This window comes from Dipodomys ordii, unplaced genomic scaffold, assembly GCF_000151885.1.
Source record: "Dipodomys ordii isolate 6190 unplaced genomic scaffold, Dord_2.0 Scaffold16, whole genome shotgun sequence".
Classification (NCBI taxonomy): Eukaryota; Metazoa; Chordata; class Mammalia; order Rodentia; family Heteromyidae; genus Dipodomys; species Dipodomys ordii.
The window spans coordinates 14,775,450-14,790,450 of NW_012267232.1; the positions used below are offsets into that span (position 1 = coordinate 14,775,450).

Sequence of the window (15,001 nt, forward strand, 5' to 3'; positions counted from 1 at the left end):
TCATATTTAAATCATCTTTATTTACAAAGTTCTATCCTGAGAATTCTTATTCCATTGAGCTTCAATTTGAGCAGAAGTATAATCACTTAAGTAACAGCAGTTACTTAAACTGAAGACCAGCTGGGTGGAGATGACTTGAGGAGCAAGCAATCAAGTGCCATCAGGCTTCTTGTTGGGCCTTGGGAGGTTCTGCAGCAGGTTCACTGGCCGGAGTCAGTGCTGCAGGGAATTGGCTGCTGCTTTCAGAATGTGGGGCTGGGTGAAACAACCCAGCTTGGGGGGGGAGGTACTGAGGAAAGCCCCTCTGTGGGTAGACACTTCTCACTGTTCAAAGAGAAAGATAACATCAAGAATCTGTACTGCAGCCCTATAAAGTCATTCGCTTATAACTTCTAATGGTTAACTCTTACGCCCAAAACTGACACCAGAGTAACTTCCTGATCTCATTTTTTTTTAATTTTTATCTTTTAAAAAAACTGGTATGCTTCAACTACGCATGACTAATGGGAAAATAAATGCATTACATTAGATAACATTTGTGGCTTAACACTTGAAAGAAAGGAATTCTTTCAAAATACTCAAAATATACTTTGAAAAAACTTTTTCACTGTAATCTAATTTTTACCAGAATTCAGATCAGTGACTCTTTATAATAGTAGAATAAAATTGTCTTCAAATTCCCCGAACAAAATTCAGCTTTGTCTTTGTGTGTGTGTGATAGTTCTGGGGCTTCAACTTGGACCTACGTGCTCTTCCTCATCTTTTTCCACTTTCAGCTTTTTGGTGGTTAGTTGAAGATAAAAGTCCTAGGGACTTACCTGCCTAGGCTGGCTTCAAACCTCGATCCTCAGGACCTCAGCCTCCTGAGTAGCTAAAACTGCAGACATACCAGAGCATGTCTCTCTTTTTTTTTTTTTGTAAATTTTGACAGCACATGAATTTGAACCCAAAGCTAATGCCTGCTAGGCACTTACTGGACCACTTGAGTCATACCTCTAGTCCCCAATATTCCTCTTAATCCACCTTAAACTTCAAAATTAGAAGAAGGAGAGAATGACTGCATAAGACAACAGACTTCATTATTTATAAAAATATAGGCAAAAATCTGGCATTCTTAACGGCAAAATATGGCTATAAAATAGCACATCATTCTTTTTTTCAATAAAGCCATGACAGAATTTCAATAAACCCAACAACTAGAGTAAGTACAATATATACATCTTAAGAAATAAATAGGATCACAGGAGAATCATGAAAAAGAATATTAAAAATACTCCTGTGTGAGAATGTTGAAAGAGGTGACACTGATTAAAGTATACTATATTCATAAACTGCCTTGTTAGAAATTGACAACTCCTTTGTACAATTACATAAATTTAAAAAAAAAAAAAAAAACCTCTAGGTACTAGTGGCTCCCACCTATAATCCTAACTACTCAGGAGGCTGAGATCTGAGGACTTCAGTTCAAAGCCAACCTGGGCAGGGAAGTTCATGAGACTCTTATTTCCAATTAACCACCAAGAAGCTGGAAGTGAGGCTATGCCTTAAGTGGTAGAGCACTAGCTTAAGCAAACCCCAGAATAGGAACAAAAGAAACAAAAAAAAAAAACCCTCTCTAGCAATGTTAATGCTAAGATATAAATTAAAATTAATTTAAATGCCAAGTTTCTATCAAACGAGATTACAAAGCATTTTTGTCTGCATGAAGACTGCTGCAAAAAGTCAATGCCCTTCTGGACACTGAATACAGAACCAGGCCCATGTTGGGAGGAAGGAAGCCAGCCCCTCTCCATCTGGAAAGCACTGGTACGCTCCCACAACCTAGAGAACTGATGCTCTACACAAACATAAATTTAAAGACACCTACTTGGGAACGGAGGAGGTGGTGGGCCAGGGAAACCCCTGGGTGGGAAATAGTCCCGGGGAACTCCATACAGGGCGCTGGGAGGAGGTGGAGGAAATGGAGGTGCCCTTCTCAAGAACTGGTTCCTGGGATCCACTGGAAACAAGGGAGCTCGGACCGGAGGGAGGGGTGGAGGCGCAAAGCCCGAGCCGGGGGCTTCCCTCTCAGCAGCGAGAGATGAGTCAAGCATGTGTGAGTTCTGTAACAGATTCACATAAAACAGTCATATAAGCAACAAAATGCACAATTCTTTTCCCCAGATTCTAGGCTTGGAAGAAAACACATAGGCAACTATGAAGAAAAAAAGTAGGACTGGAAGCAAAGCTCAAATGGTAGAGGGCCAGCCAAACAAACCAAGGGCAAATCCCAATTCTAGGGGGAAAAAAAATCCAAGAGGGGAAAATCTAACATCTTGTCCAACTAACAAGCTAACTTTAATGCACAGTCTACAAACTGTACTTGTTTTTTTTCTTAAGAAGAAAGCTGCCAAGTTTCTTTTTGTTGCTTTGCTGTTTCTCTGTATGTTTGACACAGGGTCTCCCCATGGCGCCGACTGGCCTCAAGCTCACCACCCTCCTGCCTCAGCCTACTGAGCGCTAGAATTACAGGTGTACACCACTACACCTGCTTGAAATGTGTACTTTATCACCATAGGTTACAATCCAGCTTTAATGTGAAGAAGTCTGTCAAAAGACAAGCAGCTTTTTATCACAAAGTAAACTATTAGCTGTATTCCTATTCTAGTTAAGCCAAGACATTAGAAGTTCCCTGAACACAAGAGTAAAATTCCACTTCCAATACTTACACCAATATCATCTTTGGTATCATTTGCTCTGGATTCCATTTCTGAAGACAATGACCCATCTAGACAGAAAAGTGCATGATCGATTACTCTTCATTCTACATTGCTAGTTTCCCACTCCTCATGTTGGCATGGAGACCGGCCTGCCCTCTGCGCTCTGTATCAGTCACAAGGGCAGCTTACGCTCATGGAAATTCTGGCAGATGCTGCCTTCCGCAAGTGTGGGCAGTGAACGCTCCAGCTGCTTGCTAGGCAACCTTGCTACAGCAGCATGATAAAACACATCTGGGAGACAGCAGCCCTTCCTTTTATTTTGCCTCCTCCTTCCCCGCCATTCCTATGTCAAATAACTAAAACTTGCCTCTTGAACTTAACCCAGGTGTCTAGCAAAATGTTCCCAGCCTTCCCCGTCAATAAAGGCTCGGTTTCTCTGCCATAAATTCAAGTTCTCTCTGGCTGGGCGCCAGGGGCTCATCCCTGTAGTTACTCGGGAGGCTGAGATCTGAGGATCACAGTTTGAAGCCAGTCCAAGCAGGAAAGTTCCCTGAGACTCTTATCTCTACTAAACTACAAAAAAAAAAAAAAAAAACTGGAGCTGGAGCTCAAGTGTTAGAGTGCTAACCTTGAGCAAAAACAGCATAGGCATAGCACTTAGGCCCTGAGTTCAAGCCCCAGGACAAGCAAAACATAATAATTCTAGTTCTCTGACCACACCCCTGTCTACTCTCTCCTCTTGTGACACTTGTCCTTAGAAGTTACTTAGGTTTCCTGTGTTCTAACCTTCGTGTCCTCTTTCCCCATTCAAATCAGCTCCAAAAGCCCCCTCTCTTCAGCTAGCCAGCCCCAACCTTCCCTAATTGGTCAGGTTCCACTTGTGCTTAGCAGCATTTCAGTATCACACTGATGAAGACCTCTGCTTCCACTCTGTCACACTTGCTCAGTACAATCCTTGCTGGGAAGGAAAATCCTAAGCCATAGAGACTGGCACCCTCCAAGCCCTCCACCGTACTTCAGCATGCACGCTCCCTACTTCCTTCCATGTCTCCTCCTCAGTAAGAACTCTTCATTCACATCACCAGTCACTTACACAGTCCCTTAGCTTTTTATGGTCAAACAAATAAAGATACTTCAACACTATTCCTATTCCATTGCCTGTAGGTGCCACGGGCAGGAGGCTGGGACATCTGCCAGTGCTGCTTCTCCCTCACCGTCTATACTTGACCTCTACATCCTCCTCATTCTACCTTTTCCACGTCTACTCATTTTCCATGTAGACCTATCCTTTTGCTGAACCAACATCACCTGTCAGTCTCTAATCTTCATTGCTCTCTCTAATCTAATCTCTACCACACCACCACAGAAATCTCTCCACCAGTAGTAGTATATTATTGCTCGGCTTAAGACCCTTTAATAGACTGCCATTATCATTAGAATTAGATTCAAATCTCTGAATAGGGTTGATAGGCCTTGCAAAATCCACACAATGCCTAGGTACACAGTTAAAGATCCCCCAACTACTACCCCATGCAGTGGCCATAATTTACTCTTAATCCTTAAACTCCTATTCTCATCCTAAAACATTTATCATCATCATTTTGGTCCAGTTAATTCTTCCTTCAAGTCTCAGCTGATAGATACCAAGCCAAGATTTTTTGTGACAACCTCACACTTGACACACCAACACCTCATCGGGGCTAGTCTGTGTGATCCGCTAACATGCTCTACTCATAAATCCTGTCATTATAGTGCACTTACCTGCACACTTCTATGAGACCTCAGGTATGGAAGGCTAAGTCCTGTCCTATTTACACTGGCATACTGCAAGTACACAGCCACAAACGTGCAGTAAGTATTCAGTATACAGGCATGCACCATACAACAGGGCTTGGGCCAGTGATGGACTGCATATATAATGGTGGTCCCATAAGACGATGTTGTTAGTGCTGTTTTTTCAGATGGCCTAAGTTTACTCTGATGTTTGCACAACAAGGGAACACTTGACATTTCTGAGAACATGTTACACAGCATTGTTAAGTAGCATGTGACTACACTGAGTACACTGATGGATGATTCTAATGTCCTTTCATTTCAGTAAACTCCAGAAGGCAAGGCCACAGCTCTGGAGGCAGAGGACACATGTACAGATCTTGCCTCCAATACTTTCTACCTGAGACCTTGAGAACCTTTTTGAGCCTCCATAAGATGAGAATAATAAAAGTGTCTTCTTAGATCAGTAGTAACATAGCATATGTATTTGTCTGTTCTCCTATTTGATTATTAGTATCTTACTATATCCAGTACTATGTTTAAGAAGATGTCTTTTAAATAACGAATACTTAAAAAATTCTGTGCTGTACTTAAATCAGGCATAGTGGTGAATGCCTAGAACACCAGCTACTCAGAAAGCTGAGTGAAGATCACTTGAGCCCACAAGCTTGAGACCCAATCTCAAAATTTAAAGAAAGACTATAAATTATACTTTATCAAAAGTAGCAACTTGGCTGTGAATGTGGCTTAGTGGTAGAGTGCTTGCCTAGCATGCATAAAGCCCTGGATTCAATTCCTCAGTACCACATAAACAGAAAAAGCCAGAAGTGTTGCTGTGATTCAAGTGGTAGACTGCTAGCCTAAAGGAAAAAGAATTCAGGGACAGTGCCCAGGCCCTGAATTCAAACCTCAAGACTGGCGAAAGGAAGAAAGGAAAGGAGAGGAGAGGGAAGGTGAAGGGAGGGGAGGGGAGGGGAGAAGGGAGAAGGGAGGGAAGGGAAGGGGAGGGAAGGGAAAAAGGAAAAGTAAAAAAGTTTTCTCTTGGCCTAAGTAATAACTATTTGTTCCACAGAAAAATTAATAAACAGGGCTGGGAAGGTGTCTCAGTGGTAGAGCACTTGCCTTGCATGCCTGAGGCCCTGGGTTCGATTCCTCAGCACCACATAAGCAAAAAGAAAAAAGCCAGAAGTGGTGCTGTGGCTCAAGTGGTGGAGCGCTAGCCTTGAGCTGAAGAGCTGAGGGACAGCGCCCAGGCCCCAGAGTTCAGGCCCCAGGACTGGACCAAAAACAAACAAACAAACAAAAACCATTTGGGGCTGGGAAAGTGGCTCAGTGGTAGAGCACTTGCCTTGCATGCGTGAGGCCCTGGGTTCGATTCCTCAGCACCACATAAGCAGAAAAAACCAGAAGTGGCACTGTGGCTCAAGTGGTAGACCGCCAGCCTTGAGCTGAAGAGCTGAGGGACATTTCCCAGGCCCAGAGTTCAGGCCCAGACTGGCAAAAAAAAAGAATAAAAGCCGGAAGTAGCACCATGGCTTAAGTGGTAGAGCGCTAGCCTTGAGTTGAAGAGCTGAGGGACAGCACCAAGAGTTCAGACGTCACGACCGGATCAAAAAAAAAAAAATTAATGGCATTATTTTAGCAATAAATGTTTAATAATATATGTTTAATCATTCTATTGAACTATATTGGATAGGAGGATTTCAAGATCCTAAATATAATTAACTAATAACAGAAATCTCAGTTGTAAGTCTGACTTTCCTGCTTACTCTCAAATTACTGATTTTCTAAAATAATAAACACTTTAACTGGATAATGCCTGCCCTGTATTTGTATTTGTGTGTGCATGTGTGCGCATGTGCACATATCTCCATACTTTCCTGAAGAAATTTCTTCCCAATAAATTTAATTTTCTACTTTTAAAAATTCTTTTTTTCGGGGCTGGGAAGTTGGCTCAGTGGTAGAGCGCTTGCCTTGCATGCCTCAGGCCCTGGGTTCGATTCCTCAGCACCACATAAGCAAAAAAGCCAGAAGTGGTGCTGTGGCTCAAGTGGTAGAGCACTAGCCTTGAGCTGAAGAGCTGAGGGACAGCGCCCAGACCCAGAGTTCAGGCCCCACGACCAGACCCAAAAAAAAAAAAATTCTTTTTTTCTGATATGTTACATACTTACATTAGTTATATGGGAGGGGGGATTTAATTGCTACCTCTCTCTACATGTTTACAATATATTCCAATAAGTTTCTTCCACTCTATTACCGTCCCTGCCCTCTTTCCCCCTTCCCAAAACAATTTCAGCAGGTTTCATTGTTCAATTTCATAGCTGCAAACAACGTATTTCATCCTCCTCATTAGCCCAACCCCTTCCTGCTACTACTCATAGGTCTCTCCAAAGCAGTTATGATACTGAGAACAAGCATGTATGTTTCCCACTGTCAGTGGGTGGCCATGAGGTAGTTGAAGTAAAAGGATGCATGAGAAACAGTGGATTGCTCTGTAAATGTTGTTAAATCTAAGTAGGAAATGTTTAAAGAAGGTAACTGATTAAGCCATCAATAGAAGGTAAATCCAAATTATTTGGTGGCTTTGCACACATCCTAATCTCCCTGTGGCTACACAGGATATATGTAAGTGAACTGAAAAAAAATTAAGTTAGCCAGAACAAAGTGTGTAATCATAGTAAACCTATTACCACTGTGTTCAATCCTCTGCCAAGAGCTATTTAGATGCTATGACTGCATACAAGATAGTAAGAAACATGAAACCAGGATACTTTAGGGAAGAGATTTTGATCTGAAGAGCTAGCAGAGACAGTACTGGGTTTATCTTGTATTTAGCTTCTAGTCCTTCCTAAAGCCACATTATTTAAACGTACACAGCATTGCTTACCCACTTTATCCAAAGAAGGCATATTAAAACTTCTAAGTTCTGCTGGTCCAGATAATCTACCAGAATTAGAATAAAATCTGTCTGGCCTCTGTAGGGGAAGAGCTGCGTCAGGATATGGTTGACCTAGAAAACAAGTTTTAAAATTGTCTTCATTGATATAAACTTAAATTTAGACAAAAAACAAGACTGTCAGCAATTTTCAAGCACGTGCAAGGCCCTGAGTTCAAACCCCAATACTGTGAAATAACAAAAATTTAAAAATAGACAAATTCATTTAGCTTTTAATTAATAACAGTTCAAATTAGATATAGCAAAATATCAAAAAGACTAAGGAGGGAACATTACAGAACAGGTAACATTTATCACCAAAGCACAAAGAGTATAACAAGTCTTCAATGGTCAAATTTTCACCAAGTTCAAATTTTGGGGAGAAGGTCTTTTTTTAATTTTTTAATTTTATTATTATCTTTAAGTAGTTGTACAAAGGGGTTTCAATTAAACATAACAATTTATCAGTACACTGCATCTTGATTAATAATGTCACCTCTTCCATGGTTCTCCCTTGTTCAAAATTTTGGAACTTAGCATCCATCCAAGCTAAATAGAAAGATCTGACTGAGTAGATTAACACAAGGTTCTGACTGCTGAGTTACAGACAAATCTGGATACAGACACTGCCTCAGTGCATCTATGGACACACTCCTAGGTTCCAGGAGTCACTTACAATAACAAAAATGTTCTTTAAAAATTAAAAATATATATATATAGAGAGAGAGTTTATGTCATTCTTAAGAGGCAATGGCAGAGTTCGCTAGGCTAGGTATACCTATGTCCAATGTTGAAATCAGGGAGAGAAGAGAGTCAAAGAAGGTTAATTGTGCGGTTCTCTCCTATCCTATTATACATATGAACATACGGCTCTAAATTGCTTTCCAAGATTCTCAAAGGCTGTGGTTCATAATGCCACATAATATCAATCCTCCCCTGACTCAACCACACCGAACTCTATGGAGACATCTTGCCCTGACAAAGCCAAAGAAACCTGCTAGCATCAACAAGGACCAATGGAGAGAATTATACTTAGTGAGTTCCCAAGGGTGAGAAGATATGACTGAGCAAAGAAAGATGCAGATAGTCCTGAAGGCTCATTTATACCACCACTCAGAATTTAAGCAAAGAGTTGTCTTAATAGGTAAAAGTATTCGTGTGGTAAAAGCAAAAGCTGGTACTAACCACTGAGATCAAAACCAAGTTCTTCCTTTCTTCTTTCAAACAAGGGATTCATTAAATGGCAAAACTGAACAAGATATGAAATAGAAAACCTGAGAACTTCTAATTCTTTCTCAGTCAAGTCTCAAGTCACTGTATTAATATTTTGCTTCAAAAACACATCTCTACAGCATCAGCAACCTCATACATTTACAACAGAAGCTGTTACAAATTTACCATTTTATAACTCATATGCCCATGTTGCCATGATCCAGTCCTTAAATTCAGAACTTGTTATGTGGCAGGTACTAGCAATATGATGTTGGTACCAGTATAGTCTGCCCTTGTAGCCTAATGTTAACCAAAATGAACAAAATATAAAATGCTTTATGTTTTTATAAAGGAGAATATGAGTAATATAAGAGATGGCCTATCTAATTCTGATTGGAGGAACCAGAAATGTTAAAGAGGCAGTAAACTTTACCCTGAAAGAAAAGATAGACAAATAAACAGAGATACTGCGCATGCATGTGCACATGCACGCACGCGCACACACACACACACACACACACACACACACACACACACACACACACACACACAGTGTATATGTACATACATTATAAGATAAAACCCCACAGAAGGCACACCATGAGTGAAAGATAAGCACTGCTGTTATTCCCCCCGCCCCCAGCTTTCATGAGAGATGATTCAGAAGAAAGGTAACAGAAGGAAAACAATGAGAGAAAGCAAAGAATGAGGAATGGGAATAAATGCAGGGCTTTCTGCAGCTTCCCAAATTAAGAATTATCCTGGAAAAACATCTACACTTTCTCACAGTTTTGTTCTCCTGAGGACAAAGGGGTAAAGATGAAAAGATAGCTACCCTCTTACTCAGCAACTGTTTCCTAGACAAATGTACAGAATGAACATACAAAGTGTTAAGAGAAGTTTTGTCATCAATGAACAAAACACTGGAAACACTAAATTTTCCTCAAGAGAAACTATACATACGAACATGTTAAATTTAACCCCTTTCTACAACCTCTTGAAATTCAGAAAAATACACATATGAATATTGTGGGGTTTGTTTATATATTGATATATTATGCCATATGAAAGTAACAAAATTTACATACACTAACGTAGAATTTGAGAACATAATGCTGATGAGTAAAGCTGATTAATACCAAGTTTTTTTTAAAAAATCATACATGGACTGAAGTTCACATATACTAAATTCATGAGCAGTTGTCTTTAGGAAAGGAATGTGTCCAAGAAAAAAAATGAAATAGATTTCAAGTCATTTCTTTTTATGTCTTACACATGTATACTTAGGCTATTTACAATTTATAATATATTTCTTTTTATATTTTTACTTATATATATCTGAAGCAAATATTAATACGCAAATTCTCAAAAATCATACAGAAGATTGTGCTCCATAATCTCACTTAAACTTTCAGCAGGCTACCCAACTAACCCCTCTGTATCATTGTTTACTCATCTGTAAATTGAGAGAAAAAGAATGACTAATAAAAAGCACTTACACTGTGTCTGGTACAAAATAAGCACCCAAAACTAACTAATGATAATTAAGTTTACTGTTCTGATTGATGCTCAATAACGCACTACATGGCACTGATATTTGCTTCTGATACACTATGTAATCATACAGTACTACACTAATAACTTCCTTCTCTGTTCTCCCAGATGGCTACTGTCTCCATTTTCTCTCTCTTCAAATCTCTTCCTCATCCTTATTTTCCTCAGCTGATGACCTAGACATGTCAAGAAAAATGAAGCACTTGGAAGCTCTACTTTCTTGATAGGGAAAACACATATATTCTTCTTAGTACATGAAACACATCCTCGCTGCCTTCCAAATATCAAAAATAACAACTGTTTCTACATACCTGATGGTGGGAACATCATCCTGCGGTCTTGTTCCCAGGGAGGTGACAGGGACCCAGTGTCAGAAGGTGCTCTGTGGGGATCCATCAACCTATCATAGCCTGATTCTCCCCTTTCATTGCTAATTGAATGGTCCAGAGGATTCTCTGGGCCCCTTGAGCCTAATTAAAGAAAAAAGCCAAATAAATCAGCTTATCTTAAAAAGTGTTATAAATGACCTACCATCAAAGAAAATTAAGATATTCTTTGGAGAGTGAAAACAGATTCTAACTAAGTTTCTCAGTTTTATCCTAGCAGTCATTTCTAAGGAAGAATAATTTTGTCATGTAGATAAAAAAAAAAATATACTGCTGGGAAGGTGGCTCAGTGGTAGAGCGCTAGCCTTGAGTTGAAGAGCTGAGGGACAGCGCCCAGGCCCAGAGTTCAGGCCCCACAACTGACAAAAAAAAAAAAAAAAAAATTGCCTACAAGATTCATTTTAAAATATAAAAAACAATGTCACCATCATCAACACTTAAATGTTATCTGAAAAATAAATTGTGAAGTAAGATCTCTCTATACAAGATTTAGTAAGGTGATTACAAAATGGGATTTTGTTGCTTAAGTATGACAATAATGAAAAAAGAATACTTTCGGTTATCTTAGGGGATTATAGACCTATTTGAATATTTTTGTTACAACAAGCAGTTTTTAAGACAACTCTTTGTTTTTCTTGGGGGAAGTCCAGTCGTGGGGCCTGAACTCTGGGCCTGGGCGCTGTCCCTCAGCTCTTCAGCTCAAGGCTAGCGCTCTACCACTTGAGCCACAGCGCCACTTCCAGCTTTTTTCTTTTTGCTTATGTGGTGCTGAGGAATCGAACCCAGGGCCTCAGGCATGCAAGGCAAGCGCTCTACCACTGAGCCACCTTCCCAGCCCCTTAAGACAACTCTTTTGAAAGTGTGCCATACTTGGGTTAACTTAATTCACACCAAAATTTGCAATCAATGTTGAAATATGACTCACTACTTCTACCCAAAAGTTATTTTAAACAACTTGATTAAAAACTTTATACTCAGCCAGGTGCTGGTGGCTCACACCTGTAATCCAAGCTACTCAGGAGGCTGAGATCTGAGGATTGCAGTTCAAAGCCAGCTGGGGCTGGAAAGTCTGTGAGATTCTTACCTCCAATTAACTCCCAGAAAACTGGAAGTAGTGCTGTGGCTCAAAGTGGTAGAGCACTAGCTTTGAGTGATAAAGCTCAGGGACAACACTCAGTCCCTAAGTTCAAGCCCCATGACTGACAAAATAACAAAAACAAAAAATATACTCATAAGATACATTTGGCTCCAAATGGCTTTTTTAAATAATTTAAAAGTGTCAAATTCACAGTCTAATGGAAATTTCATGAACTCTGAAGACAGGTCCATAAGTTTCAAAAACTACTAAAATAAATATTTTAAAGAACATGAACAGCCATTTGTTACGAAAATCTGACATACTGACATTTATAAAAAGGAAATTGTTTTAATTTTTTCTTCTTATGACCACAGGACCTTTAGTAAACTCCTATATTCAATTAAAATGGAAAAGAGAAATGTAAGAAATGTTAAAAATCCCATAAAAAAAAACCCATAGTCTATTCAGCTCTCATTCAGAGGGTAATTAGGTTTCTAAATGCTCTAGTAACTGTAAAAGACAATTATATATAATTGTACATAATATTTATATTATTTAATAAGGAAGGCATTTAAATTATATTTTATATAGAAAATTTACTGCCACATACATTATTACACTCAATGTATGTTGTTTTATACATATTTATTATATGTATAATGTACTTCATATGACATAATGCATATATTCTACAGAAAATTATATTAATATAACATAAATAATATAATCAAATGTTCACTTATAATACATAATGTATTAATATAATGTATTATAACAACATGCAATTATAAATGATTTATGTTAATTTGCTTATTCTATAAAACATAATACACAATTATATTTAGATAATACAAATACCATATTATCTAAATATGTTTATATGACCTGAAATTATATTTTCAAAAAATAAAATCTTATTCTTTTCGAATAATAGCCCCCAAAAACTTTTTGGTGCAGAGCTAAATCTAAAATGCTTCTTCTATTTCAGTGCCTTCAAGAAGAGAGACTAAAATTAGTTCCAACTTTTCTTTTTTTTTTCAAACCCACTGTGCCTTTCTGCCTCCTGAGTTAAGCCAGTTTAATAATTTTATTTATTTTTTTGTGTTAATGTGGTACCAAGGAATTGAACCCAGGGCTTTATGCATGCTAGGCAAGCACTCTACCACTAAGCCACATTCCTTTCCAGTTTCAATTTTTCTTATAGCTTGTAAAAATTAGCACAATCGTTTTATATCATATAGTGATCTTTTAATTTTTCCCATCCCCCTTCTTTTGTAGGGTTAGATTAATTGAATTTTTTTGGCAGGGAGGGGGATTTTGAGAAGGTTCTTCTATGTAACTCAGGTTGTTCTGGAGCTCATGCTCATTCTGCCTCAGCCTCCCAAGTACTGAGATTATAGCTATGTATCACCACTCCTGGCAAGAACTGACTTTTTTGTTGTTGTTGTTAAAAAAAAAAAGTTTCCTTTTTTCTTTTCATTGTTACACCTTCATTTATTTTCCCCTACCATCCCTTTCCTTCCCTCCTCCCCAACTCCTCCTTCCCCTCCCCCCAGAAACTGATTTATGTGAGAAGATGAAATGCCATTTTTCCTTATGATTATAGATTTTATCAAGTTCTCCAGATCTTTCCTTCTAGTTTGTTCATCTTTCTATTTAGTTCACTAGAAAGCTCAGAAAAGCAGAGACCACTCAAGAGTCAGTTATGCTAAGTTAACCTGGAGGGAAGCAGGAAGCTTTAAAGGATACATTCAAAAACCTTCTCCTGAGGACTAACTACCAAAATTCCAAAGTTCCACCACACCAAATGACAAAGTGAAAATTACAAACTTGAAAATACTAACCTTTCAAGTATTTTCATAGAGACTAAAAGTTACCCACACTTAATGCTTATTCAAAACATATAACCTATCCTAACCTAAATCTTAAAGCATAATAAAAAGAAAGGACAACACTTCATCTTTATTTAGTGGAGCAGAGAAACTTTCAGTCCAAAGCAACTTCTAAAACTCACTAATAACTTACCAAGCTTCTGTAGTTTTTTAAACAAATAGTAAAATGCTTTTGCATTCTATCTTGAAAACAATAAGATAGGAAAATAAAGAAATTTAAATAGGAGGGGAGAAATAAAAGGTACATTTTACTCTTATTTCAAATATTCATTTGACTACAAGCAATCCTTGACTTCTATAATAAAAATTCCAGTAATTCATGTTTATAGCTTAATCAATTATATCCTATTTACAGGGCATTATTTTTTAGACTGTTGTGGTATGTGAATTAATTTAGTCATAATAAGCATTCTTTTTTAAGTGAAGTGGTATAAACCTGAATAGATAACATCAGAAACACCAGAACTAACAGAGTTGGAGGTGTGACTCAGTAGAAGATTGCCTTCTTTGCAAATGTGAAGTCCTGAGTTTGAACTCCATTATCACTAAAGATAAAGATTTTTAAGGGAGAGTGAATATGGCCAAACACTTTATATGCATGTAATTGAAACAATGAATCTTGCTGAGATTGGTCTGGGAAGAAGGAGAGAAGAGAAAATGACAAGAGATATGCTCTGTCTGTATACATAAATGGATATTTTGATATGAAACTCTTGCACAATTACTTGATGCTAATTTTTTTTAAAAATGAATAGTAAGTACTATTTCGTGTACTTAGTTTCACAAATATTGTTATGTTAATGTGTAATTTTTGTTGTTGTTGTTGTTGGTTGTGTGGCTTGAACTTTGGGCCTGGGCGCTGTCCCTCAGCTCTTCAGCTTTCAAGGCTAGCATTTTATCACTTGAGCCACAGCACCACTTTCAGTTTTCTGAGTGGTTTATTGGAGGTAAGAGTCTCAGGCTTTCCAGCCCAAGCGGGCTTTGAACTGTGATCAGATCTCAGCCTCCTGAGTAGCTAGGATTATAGGCATGAGCTTTCAGTGCCTGGCATAATATGATTTCTTACTGTAAGTCAATAATACTTCGACTCTTCTTCCTAAGTGTCAATGCAGAGTACAAAGGTTCTCCCAGGAGAACCTGGACTGTGCATGCGCCCAATTTGCAGATGACTGGGATGGTAGGAGGGAACAGTTCCCCATGAAGCAAACTAGGACAAAAAAAATTTTTTTAACCAAATAAAACACTTTAGGAAATAGGCAAAGGGTAAATGGCAATATCGCACTTCCTTCTTTTCCAATAAAAAGATACTGAGAATAAAGAGAATAAAGAGGGAGGGGAGGGAAAAGAGGGAGGAAGGGAAGGAAAGGGGAAGAAGAGGGGGAGGGGAAGAAGAGAAGGAAGGAAGGAAGGAAGGAAGGAAGGAAGGAAGGAAGGAAGGAAGGAAGGAAGGAAGGAGGGAAGAAAGGAAGGAA

At 38.7% G+C, this 15,001-nt stretch overlaps 1 protein-coding gene across 2 annotated transcripts in view; it reads right to left on the reverse strand.

Annotated features, from left to right (window-relative positions):
* Positions 1-15,001, reverse strand: part of Ctage5 (CTAGE family, member 5) — an 84,356-nt gene continuing 69,355 nt past the window's right edge. For both annotated transcript variants that reach the window (XM_013012302.1, XM_013012301.1), the window contains 5 exons: positions 10,485-10,643; positions 7,360-7,482; positions 2,709-2,767; positions 1,868-2,102; positions 1-324 (listed from right to left, as the gene is read on the reverse strand). In XM_013012302.1, the coding sequence (XP_012867756.1) occupies positions 161-324; positions 1,868-2,102; positions 2,709-2,767; positions 7,360-7,482; positions 10,485-10,643 (740 nt within the window). In that variant the 3' untranslated portion in view covers positions 1-160. The remainder of the gene's footprint in view (positions 325-1,867; positions 2,103-2,708; positions 2,768-7,359; positions 7,483-10,484; positions 10,644-15,001) is intronic.